Source organism: Oryzias latipes, chromosome 19 (assembly GCF_002234675.1).
Source record: "Oryzias latipes chromosome 19, ASM223467v1".
Taxonomy (NCBI): Eukaryota; Metazoa; Chordata; class Actinopteri; order Beloniformes; family Adrianichthyidae; genus Oryzias; species Oryzias latipes.
The window spans coordinates 25,149,121-25,169,987 of NC_019877.2; the positions used below are offsets into that span (position 1 = coordinate 25,149,121).

The 20,867-nt window shown below is 41.2% G+C and overlaps 1 protein-coding gene and 1 long non-coding RNA gene across 5 annotated transcripts in view; one reads left to right on the forward strand and one right to left on the reverse strand.

The window, feature by feature from the left end:
• The window catches only part of LOC101174819 (glutamate receptor ionotropic, delta-1), a 492,295-nt gene that overhangs the window by 450,651 nt on the left and 20,777 nt on the right, over positions 1-20,867 (forward strand). For all 3 annotated transcript variants that reach the window (XM_023949511.1, XM_023949512.1, XM_023949513.1), the window contains exons 9-14: positions 10,348-10,449; positions 13,688-13,810; positions 14,817-14,891; positions 15,009-15,357; positions 15,482-15,620; positions 20,085-20,280. In XM_023949511.1, coding sequence (XP_023805279.1) covers positions 10,348-10,449; positions 13,688-13,810; positions 14,817-14,891; positions 15,009-15,357; positions 15,482-15,620; positions 20,085-20,280 — 984 coding nt within the window. The remainder of the gene's footprint in view (positions 1-10,347; positions 10,450-13,687; positions 13,811-14,816; positions 14,892-15,008; positions 15,358-15,481; positions 15,621-20,084; positions 20,281-20,867) is intronic.
• On the reverse strand, positions 3,889-5,026 carry LOC105353812. Of its 2 annotated transcripts, none has more exons than XR_002872118.1 (3): positions 4,838-5,026; positions 4,101-4,189; positions 3,889-4,024 (listed from the first exon to the last, which is right to left on the reverse strand). It is a non-coding gene; the product is annotated as an uncharacterized LOC105353812 (long non-coding RNA). The 2 variants fall into 2 exon arrangements; XR_002872117.1 differs by having other exon boundaries at positions 4,101-4,195.

The window sequence follows — 20,867 nt, forward strand, 5'->3', positions numbered from 1 at the left end:
TTTTCACGTCGGTGTGCACACTCACATTGGTGCCCTTTGTTTTGTCACGAGGCGTTAAACGTCAGCGAATATCGTGCGCGAAATTCGTCCAGATGTGAACAGGCCTTAATAGACACGATCACTTTTGCCACTGTCCCATGTGCAGCTGGGGGATCTGCGCAGTTTTTGTCATGCGATGACGTTTTTCAGAGTTTATTGGCTGAGTACCCGTCTTTGACCACCCCCTGCTTTTTCCTCCACTGTGGCTAAGGATGGAGTGGAGCATTTCATTCCCACTAAGGGCCCCCCAGTTTTTGCTCGGGCACGGAGCCCTGATGCAGCAAAACTCACCATCGCTAAGGAGGAGTTCGCCACCATGGAAAGTCTGGGTATTGTGAGGCGCTCTAACAGTGGGGGGTCGCCCCTCCACATGCTGCCCAAGGCAGATGGTTCCTGGCGCCCGTGCAGGGATTTTTGCCGTCTGAACGACGACAACACCTGACCGTTATCCCATTCCCCACATTCAGGATTTCTCGGTTCGTTTGTGCGGCGCCTGAATTTTTTCTAAAGTGGACCTGGTGCGCGGTTACCATCAGGTTCCGTTGCGGGCAGAAGACGTGCCTAAGACTGCAGTGATCACTCCTTTTGGGCTTTTTGAGTTCCTGCGCATGCCCTTCGGTCTTAAAGGTGCAGTCCAAACCTTTCAAAGGTTAATGGACTCTGTGCTACGCGGTCTCGTGTACGTGTTCGTCTATCTAGACGACATTTTGGTGGCCAGCCCCTCCCCTGAAGAGCATCTCATGCACCTAAAGGAAGTTTTCCAGCGGTTGGAAACCCACGGCTTGATCGTTAACCCGGCTAAATGCCAGTTTGGTTTGTCAGCCATTGATTTTTTTGGGTCATCGAATTTCGGAGCAGGGTGCGGTTCCTCTTCCCACCAAAGTCCAGGCCGTGGCAAAATTTCCCTGTCCTGAAGTGGTTAAGTCCCTACAGGAGTTCTTGGGGATGGTGAACTTTTACAACTGGTTCATTTCCCGGGCTGCCCACCTGTTACAACCGCTTTATGACAGCTTGCGTTCAAAGAAAGCCACATACCCTGTGGATTGGACCCCAGACTGCTTTGCTGCATTTGACGGAGCTAAGTCAGCCTCAGTAAAGGCTGCACTCCTCGCGCACCCAGACCCAGATGCTGAGATCGCGCTGACTACTGACGCTTCAGACATAGCAGTGGGTGCTGTGGTAAAGCAGCAAGTGGCGGACGCTTGGCAGCCTCTTGCATTTTATAGCCGCAAGTTGCAGACTCGGGAACGCAAGTATAGTGTTTTTGACCGCGAGTTGCTTTCTCTCTATTTGGCAACTCGACATTTCCGTTTTTTGCTGGAAGGACGTTCTTTCGTTGCCTATGTGGATCATAAACCACTTACGTTTGCCATGGCTAAAGTGATTGAACCTTGGTCTGCGCGCCAACAGCGCCATCTGGCAGCCATTTCTGAGTTTACGACTGACGTACGTCACATAGCCGGAAAGTCCAACACTGTTGCAGACTGCCTCTCACGGGTGCTCGTCTCCCCAATGCTTTTGGGACAGATTTTTCTGCTTTGGCCACCGAGCAGCCTGGTGATGCAGACATTCTTGCCCTCCACTCCAGTAGTTCGGGCCTCAAGCTTGAGGAGATTGTGTGGCAAGATGGCGGTCCAAGGCCGTCCTGTGTGACGTTTCCACAGGACGGCCTTGGCCGGCAGTTCCCGCGGGATGGCGGCAACGTATTTGTGAATCTGTCCATTCCCTCTCGCACCCAGGTGTACGCGCGCCAGTGAAGCTGGTTAGGTCCCGTTTTGTGGGGCCTGGGTTGCGTAAGGAGGTGAAAGGCTGGGCCGCAGCTTGCGTTGCATGTCAGCGTGCCAAAGTTCACCGGTACACAAAAGCCCCCCAGAACCTTTCCCGCGGCTGCGGCTTATCACCCTCAAGCGAACGGGCTGTGTGAGCGTTTCCACCATTCTCTGAAGGCTGCCCTCCGCGCAGCGCTCACAGATGACTGTTGGTTGGATCGTTTGCCGTGGGTCCTACTAGGGCTACGCTCAGCTCCTAAGACCGACCTAGACGCGTCCTCCGCTGAGTTAGTGTTTGGACAGCCGCTCCAAATTCCTGGGGAGTTTTTGTTAGAGTCGCCTGCCCCGGGTCCCCGATTACCGTCGGCTCCTGGTCCCGTGCACCACTGCGTCCCACGGTCATTTATGCCTGCATCGCTCCAGTCGGCCTAGTTTGTTTTTGTCCGACATGACGGCCACCGCTCGCCCCTTCATCCTCCTTACGATGGTCCGTTTCATGTCCTGGAGAAGGGGGGCAAATGTTTTGTCCTGGACATGGGAGGGCGCAGAGACTTTGTGACAGTGGACCGGCTTAAACCAGCGTTTGTGTTGACAGGCGACGCTGTGCAGCCAGCTCAAGTTCCTCGCCGGGGACGTCCTCCTTCCAGACCCCCAGATCTGCCATGTTCTACAGACTGCGTCCCACAGTTAGCTGCCCAGGCTGTATTTTTGAGCCCAGGCTGAATTTCAGTTGTTGGCATGTGAGTGAATAAAGCTTCACGTGTTGAAATCCATACGTGTCTCTCTCATCATTGCCACACTGTTATTCAAGTTATAAACTGACCACTGAATACGTCGAACATTCGAAGCGTTGATTGAGGAGCTAACATGTTCACTTTGGCCAATCACTGCTTAACCCTTGTGCTATCTTAGATGACCCCCCCTTCCATTGAGGTGTTCTCCCTACCATGACAAAGGTGGATAAAGGTGGAAAGATTTCATGTAATCCACACTGCAAAAAAACACCATCTTAATTCAAGAAAAAAGTACTTGTTTTTAGTAGAAATTGACTAGAAATAAGTCAAATTATCTGTCCATGCAGCTAGTAAATTTTACTTAACAAGATGTCTTGATTTAAGTAAAAATATCTAAGCCATAGTAAATCAGTTAAATCTTGAAATTAGGCAAAAACACTTATTTTAAGCAGTAATTTAAGACAAAAAACTAGAAACTAGGATATAGGAGCTTGATTAAAATTTATTGCCTACTAAAATTCAGAAATTACATCTTGAAACAAGCTGTTGCAAAAGATATTTTTTCTTGTTTCAATACTAAAAAGAATGAAAACAAATTCACTTTTAGATTCTTTTATTCAACTTACAAACTGAGATTTGTGATACAAATTTACCCAAAAGCACTAGGAATACAACACAATTAGAATACTCATCTAAACAGACATAAACATTGACCTGCAAAAGCAGTTTATCTTCCAACAAATTCTTTACTTTAATGCTCTTTCATGTGGTGGTGATGTCCCACTTGTGAATTGTATCCTGAAGGATCTCTGTCTGAATGACAGAAGGGTGGCCACGCAATTTGTGTAGGTCAGATGTAGTGTGTAATAATATGCCATTTAGAAAATCAGACCCTCGTGAAGCTTTTCTTTTTCAAACATCACTGGCATCAAACCAATAGCAACAATTCATCTGCTGCCATCGAACACCAAGACTGGACTTGACAGGCCTCTCTTCTGGATGAAGACGTTTGGATCTTCTGTTGACTATAAAGCAGAAAAAACGTTTTTCCTTTAGTATCTCCAATGTATTAATTTCTTTATGTATCTGCTTAGGGCAAAAATAAAAATTTACCTCCTGAACATGCAGTAAAGCTTCACTAGCACACCCCAGTTTCTTTGATGGAGGTGCCACTGGGGGAAAGAGAATGGGAAGGGCCTTCTCCAGAGCAAAGTTGGCTTCCACTGAAACACAATAAAATAAATTTTACTTCTTGAAGAACAAACACATAGAACCTAGTGTTTTCTGAGAAGAAGGATTCACGCATCTTACTACATGTATCAAAAAGGCATAAAGTTACTTTTATCCCTGTTGATTGGTGACTTTATTGCCTTCTTTCATACTCTGTAAAATGACCCTGGCGCAGCAATCCTCCCATCACATTCTGACTTCCTCAATGAATTCATAGTGGGGAGCAAGGACTCTATGCATTTCTCTAGGCACCTGCAATGACAAACCAAGTGATGAAAAATATATATACATTTAAAATTTTACTTTATACTTTTTACATAATACTTACATGATGCAGTTCTCTGGATAAACATCCACGATGGATGAAGCTCTGGTATCTCCTCTTATGGCTCCACAATCGATGTAAGCTCGTTTGGCCTGAAACTCCAGATCAAAAAACTGTTAAGATCAGCTTGGGCTTCTACTTTTTGTACATGTCCTGCAGAGTTTTATAATGCCTAGCTTGTACTTCCATACTATCCTTATTCACTAGAAGTGATCAAAAATTGGGTTTTAATTTCTGCCAACAATAGTAACTCTCAAACTTAAAAATGTTAAAGTCACAATTTTTAATAACAGCAAGTTTTCATTCTAACTTTAAGATCATCAAGCATACATGACAAACAGTCTTTCAAACTGGCCAATTTGGGTGGGAAACTGCCCAATCTAGCAACCCTAGCATAAAACTGAGTTACAGTTGAGCAGTATTGGGCTAGCAATAACTCAAGTTAGCTTACTACAATAGCATACTTCTTAACACTGAAATACATTTTTACTAAACAAAAAATTAATTTAACATATTTAAACAGAACCAAAATCTCATTAATTGTATTTTAAAGTATATTTATGATGTATACAGGATACTTACAAAAAAGTGATGGAGTAGCTAAAATAGTGCTAGCGCAAGCTAGCTAGTTGCTCCGTTAGCCTGCTTCTCAAGATGTTTAAACCCACTTTATAATCTTTACCAGCTGCGTGGAGCGTAATGGTGATTTATTCTATGTCATATAATTTAATATAGCTTACCTCCTTTTATCTTGTCCGCCGAATATTATATTCCTAATTGTTTTTCCTGTTCGTCCTCGTCATGTTCTGGATCATCAGATGTACGTCGCAAATGTGACAAGATGGCGCTGGGTCGGTCACAATATGAAAATACTCAAAGGGTATCCCAAAAATGCAATAAATAGAATTAATTTTTTTGTGTTACATTTCCTTATGCCATCATTATGAAAATAAATAATTTATAAAACAGCATATAACGTGTTGGCTCTACTAGTTTATCTTAAGCAAGTCTTTTGAACATATTAATCCCCCTTCATTTGGTCACAATGGACTTTTCCATTTTTGCTTGTGCCCGCCGGAATGTTCCATTGAAAAATTACGACAAAACATGAAAAATACATATTTTAAAAGATCAACCATTCTACGTAAACCTTGGTTGATATAACAAATAACTTCTTTGATTAAGGAAGATAATCATTGTCTGATTTGTACAATCTTTCGATTCAAAATAGATCTTTGCACAAAATATTGAGTTGGTATTCCCAAACCAAGCGCGGTAGAATTATGATTGCATCATCTGTGGATTGCAAAGTACTGTTTATAATTTAAATTTAAATCAGATAACCATGCTGTTAGAGTGAAGTGGCTTGTTCTCAATATTAACAAATATGTATGTGAAAGGTCACTAATTATCATTTCTGCGAATAAAACAATACTCACTTTTGGACCTACACAAAAGATTTTGTGGTAACAATGGATTGTTGACAAGACAGACAACATTGTATTGAAGCCAGGTTTACGAAACACTGTTTTAACAGAGACCTTCTTGCTTATGAACTAGCTATACCTAATCTTGCTTACGTTTATAAAGGCTGAAAACAAGCTTGGTTATCATATCATTTCAAAATCAGTGTTTTGATCAAATATAATGTTGATGACGATATTGCAGTAAAAACAAAAATACTTATCTATTGTTTATCCTATAAATATTGGATGAGCTATTGAACATCAGTATTTAAGTACATTTTTGGATATCAGATAATATGGTTACATATAAAATAAACTTAAGACCTTAACCTGTGCTTAAATCAGGCCTGCAGTATTTTTTCTTGTTTTGCATGGAAAATGATTAATTTCTAAATTTACAAACTGATCAAGACAGGTAATGCATATTTTTCTTAAAACAAGTTTAATAATCTTACACGTGCTGCTGTTTTTATCTAAAATTAAGATCAATAAGATTTTACAGCTAGTTTTAAGATTGATAATCTTAGGTAGATTGACAAAATTTGCAGTGCATGGACAAAAGTGAGGTTTACAAATCATTGAAGAAAAAAGGTTCAGAGCACTGTCTAGTGCAGGGGTCGGGAACCTATGGCTCGCGAGCCATATATGGCTCTTTTGATGGTCACATGTGGCTCGCAGACAAATCTTTAATTATACTTTTTTTTTCATTAGACCAGTCCTTCTCGGGCGCGATGCGATGCCAGAAGCGCGCAGTAGTAACAGTGCTTAGAGAGAAAAATCTGCGCCAGCGATATCAGTTTACAATTATCTATTATTTCACAGAGTTTGTACCACCCGGAAACCTGTGAATTGCCGTGGCTAAAACTGCGCTCCCGTCTCTGAGAAAGAGCGCGCAGATGCGGGGACGGGATGTGTGAGGGAGAAAGCAGAGGGTGGGGGTGGGGGGGGGTGGGGCTGAGGTGTTGTGGGGACAGGCAGCAGATGAATCGCGCAGGGATTGTAAATACGTAAAACCCGCTGCCCGTCACTCACTGCAGTGTGTGAGTGTGTGTTTGTCTCCCCGTCTGCATGTGAGCAGTCTCTCTCACATCTACAGAACATTCAGACCTACGATCACGTTTAAAGTCTCAACGCCTGCGTGAAGCAGAAACTCACCACGGATCAACCAGACTAGACCATCAACAAAACTACCACGAGAAATACTCATTTATTAGCAACGGTATAACAATGTTATTAAAAAGAATCCACAGACTTATTGTACTTTAAAAGTGTTGAAATTACATCAAATGCACACATTCATTTGTATTTTTAGTTTTAAACATATTGTCGCGGACTGAGCGGCTGTTGGGCCGCGTTGAAAGTTCTGGAGTTCATTGATCGCATCAAGCAGAGATCTGATTGGCCCTCAGTTCTGTCGCTCAGCCTGTTGTTAGGTAGTTTGGACCAATGGGGTTCAGCTATGGGCCGAATCAGGGAAATGGGAGGACTGGAGCGGGAGCAGGTGAATATAAAGTTGGGAGAAGCGCTCTCGTCTCAGCGGGAGAGATTGAGGAGTTGCTGAATTACCGCGTTTGTCGCGGTCTGCAGTAACCAGAATAAAGAACCTTAAAAGAGGTTAAGTCTCCGTGCCTCCGTGTGGGAAAGGGGCACCACATTATTGTATGGCTCTTTCGAAATTACATTTCAAAATATGTGGCGTTTATGGCTCTCTTGGCCAAAAAGGTTCCCGACCCCTGGTCTAGTGGGTCTAGATGACCCAATTCCCAATGGTAAAGGGCCTAGGATAGCACAAGGGTTAATGATGACATCTAGTTTTGAACATGGTGACAGCCGTATCGCAGAAAAAGAGCAACTTTCTATGGATGATGTCACAATCACTCAGTCCAGCTCTCTTATGGTTCATGTAGTCAACTTAAACCAGCTCATTGTGTTCCACGTTCCTAGACGTTCTTTAGTGAATCCTTAGAAATGTTGGAAAACAAAAAAAAAACTCAGACAGTGACGCCTAAATAACACACTCTCCTTGAACCACTGTAACTCTTTGACCCTTATGCAATTAATGGAGGTCCAAATGATTCTGGCATGGAGAAAAGCGGCTTTGCATTTTGGCTTTGTGCCGAGACTAAAATAAAGTGTTGCTTAACAGTGCAAAACTGCTTTTCTCTGCAACAGAATCTACTGGAATTACATTAATGCCGTAAATAGTTGAAGAGTTACGGTAGTTAAAGTAAAGCCAACGCCGAAGCTAAAGCTCCGGTGTTAAAGGGTTAATACCTTGTGCCTTTAAAAATAGAAGGCTTTCTAACATTTTTGAATATAAATGCAACAAAAAAGATATTTTCCTTTTTGAATTATCCCCAAAACCTCAGTTATTTTCTTCCTCTCTGACGCAGGCAGTGATGAATGGCTGTGGTGCTCTCACATATTCCAAAATGAAAAGCTGTGATCAAACAGTAAAATGAAAAACAGCACTAACATTTGGTTTTTAGAGGGGGGGGGCACCTTTTCATCCACCGCTTTTATCTGTTAGCCATTATATCTGCCTCAAAGAAACACCAAATGTCAGGCTGAGTGAGGATAAAATAAAAATAATGATTTTCCTTTTACAGTTTTTTCTTCAACCTTTGTTTATTGGGATGTCACAGTATAGTTCAACCCTTTAACACCTGAGTTCCAGCTCCAGTTTTGATGTTCGTTGAATGATTGTAACTCTTCAACTATTGACAAAAATAAACAAAATTCCAGTGGATTCTGAAAAGCAGCTCAGCATGAATCCACTTTTGGTCTGGAACATTATCAGTAGTGCCTTTGTAACATTGCAAAGCCCCTTTTGAGCTGAACCTCCTCTTGTGAGAGCGCTGCATCTTTACTGTCAATGGCAACATGATCATGTTTTTAGTCTGTTTTTTTATTTATTCATTGGGTCATGATGTATGATGTCATGTTTTTGGTTTCATGTCAATTTAATCAGGGAAAATTAGGGAAAAGGGGTTTATTTCTGTCAATCTACTCTTTCTTTGGTAAATCTGTCATTGTTTTCTCAGCAGCTTTGAATTTGATTTTACAGTTGGTTTGGACTACAGATGACTTACAATAACATCTATGGTTTATACAAAGTAATGTAATCATTTGGCCGGTAGTTTTCTTTTTTTTTTTTTTTTTATCTACCAGGCAACTTGGCTGGTGAGTCAAAAATGAGATTTTGGTCACTGGGGTTGTGACTTCAAACTTAGAGCATCAAACTAAACGCAGCTAAATGCTTTTCAAGGCTGTGGATGCCAAAAATGCTCTGCTGAGTGCGTTCTAGTATTTCTCTTTATGAGATGCTCATGCTAATGATAGCTCACCAAACATCTACTGCATTGTTCTGCAAACATTTTTACAGCCTAGTATTTAGTAGAACTTTTTGTTTGAGCCAATTTCCAAAGGAGATGTTAAAATGAAATAGTCTTTGATGAATATATTCCATCATTTGGAATGTTTGTTAAAGAAAGTAAAAGCAGGGAGAGAAAAAATCAATTGCAATTGAAAATCGAATTTGGGATGAAAAATTCTGAGATTTGATATTTTTTGGCCAGCTCACCCAATTCTTCAACAAACCACACTCTTTTCTGTTAAACAATTTCATCAAATACTCTACATTTAGTGCCTTCTAGATGTAAAACCACTTCAGAGGTGTGTTGTGTTGGGTTTTGACAAATAGGCTGCTGTCTCGTCTCCTGATTAAGTGTTCGATGACATAAACACAGGGGCTGCATCTACACATTACTAACACACTAATTGGAAACATGCACAACAGCACTGCACATGCTAGCTGCCGTATGTTCCATTAAGTGATCACGCTCACTTGGGTGTTGATTTATAGAGGGAACGTAAAACAAAATAGAATCACTTCGCCCAATTATTCAACAGCTTTTTAAATACCATCTATTTCAGCTGAAACATAATCCAATTGTTTATACTTTGTAAATGTAAATGTATTCCATTTTTTTAATCCAATACCAACTTCCTTCTCATAAGAAACTGAACAAGGCCAATCATTGCTGGGATTCCTTTAATGCCTTAACATGTGATTTCTTTCCATCTATAAAGCAAATATTCACTCATTTGTTTGTTCTTACATGTGGATGCTTAATTAAGGTACTATTGGAGCAGCTGATTGATTGGAAACATATTTGCATCAATAGGCATCAAGGACACTTTGTGCCAAATCCCTCTTGTTCTAACCGAGAAGTTGTTTTTGTTTTTTTTATTCATTTATGTGCAAAATAGAGCCATAAAATTGAGGGGGGGGGGGTCAAAGACTTGTTGTGCAGGAGAGACTTTGGTGTCAGTATTTGGTTTGGAGAAGAAGGCACGTCAGCATTTTGTGGTCAACTGCTACTGTAGAGAACTAAATTATTGATAAACCCTTAAAATAATCCACCTGCTGAAGGTAATGCGCACGCGGATTATTGCAGAAAACTAGTATTCAAATACTGAATGAACCAAAGCCTTTACATTGTTTACTTTTCTTTGTTGATGCCTGGTCAAAGTCCAATCATTATCTATCTCACCATGTTTGATCACTTAACTGCTAGCATATACTGCACCTCTTGCTGTGGTATTTGGTAGATAGTTTCTGCCTCAGCAGCTATGAATTCTCCTGATTCTATTGATTGGTGGTGTTGGGAGTTATGTAAAATGCCGTTTGCTTTCATATTCAGCTGCAATCTTTCACTGATGGATTTCACAGTCCCTTCTGCAGCAGACTCCACTGACCTGCTGTCTCCTGCTCTCCACAGCTCGCCACGTGGGACTCTGTTCATGGACTGAACGGCAGTCTGAAGGAGAGCCGAATTGAGAACGGCATGCAGGGGGTGATGATTAAAGTGGTCACATTGCTGGTAGGTCCAAATGGTCCAAATGACAGTAAATGCGTTCCAACAAAGTGATCAAATGTGTTTATTCGGAGCAAGAATAAAGAAAGAAAAATTGACATTGATGAATAAACTACTAACAGTTGGAAAGACGTTTGGGGTGAAGTCTAAAACCAGATCTAATAATAAAATAGAAGTGAAGCATAAAAAGGAAACTAACATTACATTTCCAAAACAGACAAAAACAGACTGTTTTACCAATAATTCAAAGGGAAATGCAATGAAAGAATTGTGAATATTAAATTTTTTGTCCATTATTAACCCTTGTGCTGTTCATTAACATTGGGAGTTGGGTCATCTAGACCCACTAGACAGTGCTCTGAACCTTTTTTCTTCAATGATTTGTGATCTTCACTGGTGTCCATGGATTCCATGAAATCTTTCCACCTTTATCCACCTTTGTCATGGTAGGGAGAACACCTCAATGGAAGGGGGGGTCATCTAAGATAGCACACGGGTTATCAGACAACAGCATCATTATATTGGGGTTGCAAATCAAGTCTAACATGTTGTGTGTGCTGTTCCACATGTTTTTTGCACACAAGAACCTTTATGTTTCAATACAGACAACGCCTTAAAGTACAAAATTCTTTTGCTCTGAGGCGTTGGTGGGAGATCTGACTGATGGTTCAAAATGAAAGAGCTAAACACATGGATCATTTGGTGATGTCAGATAATGGAAATAATTATAATAAATAGTATTTATTAGGTGCCTTACTTGCAACTCAAGGTTGTCAAAGAGGGATAAAAGCCCAGATCCAAAATGTAAAAGTAGAAGAAGACCATCACCCAGAAAAGTTCAGTTGGATATTTGTGTGAGTATCTAAATAGAAAACCATCCACAAGGCTGCAGAACCCAACCAGAACTTGACTTTGTGAAAACTGCAACCTTCCCCTCAGAGCTCAAATTTAAGAAAGAAATAAAAATTTGCAACTTCAAAAGAAAATTCCTATCAAAGAACCCAAGAACAATGTGCAAAGACACAAAAAATAAAATTCAAGGACTAGAAGGGATGTCTATACAAATTAATGAATGAATGACAGTTTAAAGACAAGTTCTTTTAAACTAAAGTGTGTTGATATTTGACTTGAGGACAGGAAGTGAATCAATGTTTCAGATGTCTGATTAAAGGGAATTCCAGAGGTCAGGTGATTGACAGAAGTCAGAGGTAAAGGTCAACAAGGAGCAGATTTTTGCTAAAAACGCCAACTACAATTATTCCTATTTCTAAATATTCTTGCAGTTTTACATTCCTGACTGCAGTAACATTAGTTTGAGTGGTTCTTGTTGTCAATAACTTTAATTTTTGGAGACACAGTTTGAGCTTCATTTTTACTTGTTTAGGATTTCTTTGACAGCAAATCCCAAAAACTTGCATTTGTTTTTAAACTAAAACCACTAATCTCTTGTGCTTCTTTTATGAGAGAACAAATCCATCCCATGCTTTAGTAAATCCCTCTGCCAAATGAGACGCTCTGCTTGACTCCATTGATTTTTGTCTTTGCTCCATGCTGCAATGCAGCCTGAACCATTTCAAAGTTATTCCTTTAAGATACTAATCCAATACTTAAGCTCCAGCAGTGTATCCGGTCAGCATGATGAGGTTACTGACTATAAACAGCCAAGGGTTTTAAACCGGTGATACCAAAATAGAATATGGGATGCAGAGATGCGAGTCAGACCAAGTATGGGGAATGTTTTCCCTCTGCTGCAGAAACTTATCCAGATCTCTGTTCATTCAGCTTCAATCCAAACACGTTGTTGTTTTTTGCACAAATGTGCAGAACTCCCAGATTCACTTGTCAGTTCTGACTTTTCTAATCCTTGTGCTGTCTTATGGGGTCCAGATGACCCCCCCTTCCATTGAGGTGTTCTCCCTACCATGACAAAGGTGGATAAAGGTGGAAAGATTTCATGTAATCCATGGACACCAGTGAAGATCACAAATCATTGAAGAAACAAGGTTCAGAGCACTGTCTAGTGGGTCTAGATGACCCAACTCCCAACGTTAAAGTGCCTAGGATAGCACAAGGGTTACATGCATCAGTTTGATGGTTAATAGTCAGTCTTTTTTCATGGCTGAAGCCTTTATTATGATGTTGTCAACTCCTCATTATGAAAAAAGTTATTGGCCGACCATGGAATTCACTATGAAACCATCACTATTTTAGACTATTATTCACATAGAGCTTTGGAGGAAATGATAAATGTGGTGGACAGTAAAATACTTAACTATATTTAAAACTAATAAACAATTGTGTGGGTTCAGAGAGTAAAAAAACAGTTTACCTTCACTCTACCTCCTCTGAGCATCGATTCATCTCACAGCTAAACACCACGACTGAAAGGTGTGAGCCCCTGATGCCGAGATGCAGATGGTCTCTAAATCCTCCAAACCAAAAAAACATGTGGTCGGGGAACGCCCAAATAAGAAAACACGTCTTGGAGATGTTACTTGTCACATGGGGGACGCTGCTACCACATTGTGATTCATTAGCACATCCAAACAGGAAGTACCTGTTGGCTCCAAGAAGCCAAATTCTCATTGACTTCTATAGAGAGATAAAAAAACTGTTACTCCGTCATTCTGTTGGTTAAAAGAACCATTGCTGCTCTGATATCTTTTTTTTTTTAACATTGGTAATCCTAATTTTTTTAATGATATTTTTTTTCTGTAGTGCAGGTGAATCAAGTTATAAACTGGCCAATCAGATGCCTTAATTAAACCATGTGGTGCCCACCAGCCCCCACAAATGTTTCTAAACTTTTCATTAAAAGATTTTATGTAGCAATCTTTCAAGAGGTAGAGGCGTGGCCTTCCAACAAGCTTACTCCTAATTGGCGAAAGTGGTTACCATAAAATTTATGACCAATTTGGACCAATCACTGCTAACTGATGACGTCTGGCTTCAACATGGCGGCGTCTGTTTTGTGACAAAAATGGACTTCTTTTCATTGGAGCCAGAAATAAGCCGTTTTCAATTTTTTTATCCACACTAAGTCCAAGTGTTTTAAACAGTCAGTGGAAAGAATAGAAAAATACAAACTAGTGTTTTTTTTGGGGTGTTCTCACACCAAACTCTCCAGTGACACCGGGAGAAGTTGCCAGATATTTTTGCTAGTCTGTTTTGAGGATATATAGTGAGGAAGTTGCGACGTTGGCAGCACCGCTTTGTCATGACCTCTCTGTCTAATCTTCCGCAGGAAGATCCCTTCGTCATGGTGGCAGAAAACATCCTGGGCCAGCCGAAGCGCTATAAAGGCTTCTCGATCGACGTACTGGATGCCCTGGCCAAAATCCTGGGCTTCAAATATGAGATTTATCAGGTGGGAGCAGACGCCACGCTTGACAAACCCCAACAGGGTTCAAACATGGAGAGCTAAATTCTCCATCTTTGAACCCCCGAGAAGAAAAGAGAAAAAAAGAGTTCATCTCAGGATGTTCAAAGAACAATGAAGGCCTTGATTTGCCACTATAACATGTACTTGCTGGGCGGCATTTCTGATCCTTCTCATTGAAACAAATACTGATTTTCTCACTTGGCATTTTGATTAAGTTTACAAATATTCAAAATAACCTACAAGAAGCCACTAATAGATCTTTATAAGGCCAGAAACGCAAAAAAGAAAAAGTCACTTTGCACAGTTGCCATGCAAAAATTGTACGGTGAATGTTTTGTACATATCTGTAAATTGAATAATGCGCATCATCAAGTGTTGTAAAAAGGGTTGGGATCAGACAAGACTCCTTTTCAAACACACTTTAGTGTCTGATGTCTTTTAAACCACTGTGTTGATTTTTTTCATTTGTGTTTGAAATAAAGAAAAAGAAAGGAAATTTATTTACACAGCGTAGAGCAGTTTTTCCACAGAAACATATAAAGAGTGGTGTTCAGGCCCTGTGATTGACTGTTGAACCATCCAGGGTGCGCTTGTCTTTGCCTAACAGTGGCTCAATAGGCTCCAGCAACCCTGTGACCCCCAAAAAGATCCAGCAGGTGTAAAAACAATGGATGGATAGAGATTTGTCTTCAGAAGGCTTTGGCGCTTTTAGACATGTGGAAGACAGTTAGGGATGAGAGGGGTGCCAACAGTCTTGATCGCAGCAAAACTTTAAATTTTCTTCAATGTTTTGCGTGTGCTTTATGTCATTCTTTCTGGGGAGATCCTTGTGGTGTCTGCCCCCGGCTGTAAGAACCATCCATGAATGTTTTTACTGATTGAAATCCCGTGTCTGTTGCTTTATGCTCATCTTTCATCGTGTCATATCCTTCCATGTAGGTCTTTGTTTTTTGTTGAAATTGACGGCAAACAGTGACTTTTTGTCCCTCAGGTGGCAGATAGTAAATATGGCTCTCAGCTTCCAAACGGCTCCTGGAACGGCATGATTGGAGATCTTATCAACAAGGTAAAGTTCTATTTAACCTTGTAAAAACTCAAAGCAGGACTTGAACAGGTATCGTGTTTTGAGTTCGAAACCAAAATATCAGTTTGTGTCAAATGTCTTAACTAACCCTCCCTGCAGAGGGCCGACCTGGCTGTGTCAGCCATAACCATCACTCCAGAGCGGGAGAATGTGGTGGACTTCAGCAAGCGTTACCTGGACTACAGAGTGGGCATCCTGGTGCGAAAACCTGAAGAGAAGATCAACATCTTCTCCCTGTTTGCACCTTTTGACTTTGCTGTCTGGGCCTGCATTGCCGCTGCCATCCCGGTGGTGGGGGTGCTCATCTTCTTGCTGAACAGGCTGCAGGCTCTGCACTCCTCCTCCTCCTCCTCCCAGAGCCTTTCACACGGCCGGCGATCAAATGGGGTGGGGTCGGGCACGCTGCACAGCGCTATCTGGATTGTATATGGAGCCTTTGTTCAACAAGGTTAGTGAGTAAATGTTGGAACGCAAAACACAAATCTCCCACATGATTTCACGGACTTCGGGTTGATATGACGGTAAGAAGTTTGATCCCGTCAGCAGGTAGACATCAAAATCTCTCTTTGTAGGCGGGGATGGCGTGGTGGGCTCTGTGGCTCTGAGGATCGTCATGGGCAGCTGGTGGCTCTTTACACTTATCGTGTGCTCGTCCTACACTGCCAACCTGGCTGCTTACCTGACTGTGTCACGCATGGACCACGCCATAAGGTATACCACAGTCACGAACACATCATTTAGAGGATTTATTTAAAATTTGCAATTTCTGGCAACCTAAACAGGTGTTAACGCAGGATGGACGCATGAAAAAAATGGAAATTCTTCTCAGTGTGAGACCTTTCAAAATGTATTCACAAATGATCTCTACCGTTGACTATAGGAAAGCAAACAAAGCTTTTAAAGCACGGAAACATGTACCAGGCCAAACACTGCACTGAGGAGTGCTTTATTCTGTGAGAGTCATGAATTAGAAAAGATTTGGATGAAACTTTTTCAAGATCTACTAACTTTTAAACTGAAAGTTTAACCTGATGACGTTACCACAGCAAATGTCAAATAATCACCTAGGGTTCAAATTTTTGTTGTCATTAATGTTGAAAATTTTCAAGATACATCAATTCTAATTTAAAGGTTTGGCCTAGATAACAGGTCAGCCCACTGATCTGTTTCATTATCAAGGGGTTATTTATGTATTCAAAAAATAATGTGCCTGACACAAAAAACTTGGTTAACAATTTTATGTTACTCATTTTTGATGGCAAATATCATAGGGTATCATATCAAGGGTATAATGTGTGAGTCATATTTGAGGATAATACGAGGGTTAAAGTGACAGCGTCTCAGCGCATGAGTCTTCCTTGTAAACGTCTTCAACCACAACGAACACGCATCAAACAGTTTCTAAATCTTCTAACTTAACTTTTATTCCATCTTTTAAAAAAACAGCTGCAGCTTCCAGCTTTTTCTGCCACATTTATCACTAAAATGCATGTGAGATCATGGAGGGACTGTAGATCAATACAGACTATGAGTTTCTACTTTTTTATTTTTGGATGCTGGTGAACAGCAGGACTTTTGTCAAGGTTAAAGTGTGCCGTGGCTCAAAAAAGGTTGAAAAACACTGGACTAGCTTATGGAGTAACTACTGCACATAACCTAGACATTTATATTATATACAGTGTTCCATCGCTACTCCCTGGTTCACGTCTTGCAATCTCACTGTTTTGTGGATTTTTCTCAGTGCAACTGTAAATGCCCACTGTGTTCTGTGTCCTGATTGGCTGCTGACCTTGTCAATCAGTCCCCTCTGTGTGATGTCTTCTATAGAGAATACATTCAGTTTTCTGAATCTACATAATTTTTTGATTGTGATCAGATCTTTGTTTTTATTCCATAAAGCTGGACTTATTTTTCTATGAAGGTTTGAACTTTGAGAGTTTAAACAAGATAGAAAAGTGTGAAAATGTTCGTCTTTGTCTGAGAAAAGTGGATAAAGTCTGTAGTGAGGAGTTTTACAGCGTCAAAACAACTTTGCAGATTTCACATATCGCAGGTTATCTTTAGAACGCAACTCTCCTGATAAATGAGGGACCACTGTAGGGTTTTTTAGCGCTGATATGATGACGGCTCTAATCCCATGTGGACAGTGACTATGAAGGCATTCTGATTATTCTCTGGTGGAATCCTGAGGCGCTTAAATGGTAAATGGCGTATACTTATATAGCGCCTTTCTTCCTACAAGGACAAAGTGCTTTACAGTCACAGACCCATTCACCCAGTCACACACACATTCACTCACACATTCAGACACTGGTGGCGGCTCCGCTGCCAAACACAGGCGCCTGCCTACCACCAGAGGCAAGGTGGGGTTCAGTGTCTTACCCAAGGACACTTCGACTCATGGGCGTGCAAAGCGGGAATCGAACCTGCAATCTTATGATCATGGGTCGACCGCCCTACCGCTGCACCACGGCCGCTTACAGGCCAACCAAGGAATGTTATCTCTCTAGCATGTTCTTGGATCTCTCCCCGATGGGATACACCTGGAACACCTTCCTTTGATGTCTCTTGGACCATGTAGCAGAACTCTGTTTCCATTACATATGAGGCAGTTGGGCCCCCAAGGCACCTGTCTTAAGCTGGTCCCTAAACCACATTGCACCAGTCCCTTTTGAATTGTCTGGCAGGTGGTGGACCCACAGGGGAGTGGTTCCAGTGCCTGGAATCACTTGGTCCTTGTTTTGGTGGGCCTGACTGGGGCCCAAGAGTCCCATTATGAGCCTAAAGACATCTAATGTATTGGCTTTCGCTATGTTGATTAAAAGTTTAAGGGAAAATGTATTCATCTCATTAAAATATGTGCTATGTGAAAATGAAATTTGAAAAAACAAGACAAAATGAAATGGGAAGCACCGTCTAAAATGAACAAACATTCTCAGCCATACACACAGGTCAAAACTCACTCACTTTATACAATTAACACTGAGTTGTTTGGTCCTAAAATATTTTACTTGAAAGTACCGGTAACCTGAAAGAATTTTACCTGGATTTTATTGTTCCATATATGTCATATAAGCAGCAAACTGCATTTTTTCTTTAGCAAACTACCTTGTTACAATAATATTCACCAAATTAATAGAGGAGGAAGCTGACTGATGAAGGAAAAACAGTTATTGCAGGGTTATTAGGGTGTCCAATGGCTTCAATGGCAGGTTGGTTGGAAAACATGTAGGACTGTTCGAGGCCTGGAATTGGCCCCCGCTATTGTAAAGGATGGTGTTGAAATCTAGGGGGTGTTATGATTGATCGACTTAATCGATGAATTGATTTATAATTATACAATCCAAGATTGATCTGTCTGAGGCAGATTGTTAGTCAAATCAACCTATACTATTACAATAAAGTTAACAAGGTAGGTTTATTAAACTATAAAACAAAAATGACCAAGTTCCTCACAGCAACAACACATGTGTGATGTCATTAACACAGATCCGTCCATCATTCCAGTCCAATGTGTGGACAGACTTTGAATAAAGTCATGTGACCATCCAGTGTCTAGAATGTTCTAAGAATGTTCCCTTTGGATTCTTTGGATGTGGAAAAACAACAGTGGTGAACTTTAGGAAACTAACATGTGAATGGATTTGACATTCATTCTAGTTTACGTGAACACCATATGCTAAAAGCACACTCAAAAACCAGGGTTGAACATGTGACACATACCTGGTGTGTAGACTGCAAAAAGTTCTTTGGGCTTTCAATGAAAGTAGAAAAGCACTATATTAAGTATGCACCATTTGCCTTTTTTAATGTTGGTGGGAGAAATGGCTACAGGTGTGTGAAGGGTGTGGCTTGTAAAGGCACACCAAACCCCCCACTCTGCTCCTGCACAAGCAAAAAAGAGTGAAAGAGACAAAGGACGGGGATACAGGTGGGAAAAAGACAGAGAACCCATCACCTTTACACTATAAAATGAGTATTTTCAGCCTTCAACTGCTTCTGATGGAGTCACTCCTTTAACCCTTGTGCTATCTTAGATGACCCCCCCCCCCCCTTACATTGACGTGTTCTCCCTACCATGACAAAGGTGGATAAAGGTGGAAAGATTTCATGGAATCCATGGACACCAGTGAAGATCACAAATCATTGAAGAACAAAGGTTCAGAGCTCTGTCTAGTGGGTCTAGATCAGTGTTTTTCAACCAGTGTGCCGTGGCACACTAGTGTGCCGTGGGAGATGGTCAAGTGTGCCGTGAGAAATTGCCCTCATTAACTGATCTAAAAGCAATTACCATCTCCAGGAAATCAGCTCTGTGTTCATCCAAACAGGCCCTGATAAAACACTGAGAAGTTAAGAATATGAAATATCATAAAATTATTTTTTCTTTGTGTTTATATGATTCTATTAAAGATATTTTGATAAGAATAACGGCATACCGTGATTTAGCTGCAGCTATAACTGTGTAAGGAAAAGTCCCGCCCCTTTAACTGTCTCCACCAATCATTCTTGAAGGCTTAATCACATGTCATCAGTCTGACCAATCAGAAGTGGTTAAAGTCTTCACTTCCTTGTTTCGATTTAGCGCAAAAAAGTCTCTCTGTTCTAACAGAAATACCAGCTAAAGCTCGTCTTTAGCGGTGTAGCTTTCCACAGAATCTGGTATCAGACTGGAACAAGTGAACAAAACCATGAAGCTCAAAGACGCTGGTCTTTCTGCGGTCGGCGGATTACGGGCACTACATCTCCCATGATGCAGTAAAGTGACTGTCTTAGCGCACAATGAGTCTCTCCTCTTAACGTCTTAAAACAACGAACACACATCAAACAGTTTTTGAATCTTTTGACTGAATTTTTAATACATCTTTTAGAAAAAACAGCTGTAGCTTCCAGCGTTTTCTGCAACAATTATCACAAAAATGCATGTGAGATTGCAGAGCAGCTGTAGATCAACACAGACTGAGCTTTTTTTTTTTTTTGTTTATCTATTTTTTTGGATGCTGGTGTGCCGCGGGATTTTTGTCAAGGTTAAAGTGTGCCGTGGCTCAAAAAAGGTTGAAAAACACTGGTCTAGATGACCCAACTCCCAATGTTAAAGTGCCTAGGATAGCACAAGGGTTACGTAAAAAACCTTTCCAGAATTGACATAAAAAAATATATGTTAATGTTTCCCTGCAGATCTTTTCAGGACTTGGCACGCCAGATGGATGTTGATTATGGCACAGTAAGGGACTCGGCTGTGTACGACTACTTCAGGAACAAAGGCACCAACCCTTTGGAGCAGGACAGCACCTACGCCGAGCTGTGGAGGACCATGAGCAGGAACGACGGCCTGGACCACTCCGTGTCCAGTCCCTCTGAAGGCATCCGCAAGGTCAGTTTGCAGTCATAACAGCACCTGTTTATGTTTTTCACACGTAAAAATAGCATGTTTAAAAAGTGCAGCTGGAATGCTGAGCACCCAGAGGGGCTTTGTCACTGGATTGCATTTCCATATAAATGTGGACAGAGGTATTTCCCCGTGTACCAAATTTGATTGTCACACCAAAAGTCACAAACGTGACGTAACAAAACAGACAGAGCTGTTTAAATGCCTGTTTTTTTCTTCTGTCCAAGAAGACTAGACACCTTAAATGTAGTTTCTCATGCTACATCTGGGACAGGATCTGGAACATATTGAATAGTTGAACAACAGCATTCTGGGACCGCATCCGCTGATTTACATTGATTGCGTTAACACTTTGTGTAAAGTGTTGTATAGCATCACAAAGGTGCTTTTCTCCACTTCAGAATCCGTAAACGGTTGAATTGTTATGGTAGCTAAAAGAGTATCAACACCCCGCACCTCGCACCTTAGACATTTAGGGCCCCTTGGTGGGGAGGGTGAGGGGACGTCACTGTGAGTAATCAGGAGACGTCCCCTTAGTGCCCTACCCGCCAATTTTAACCGCACCCCCCTTA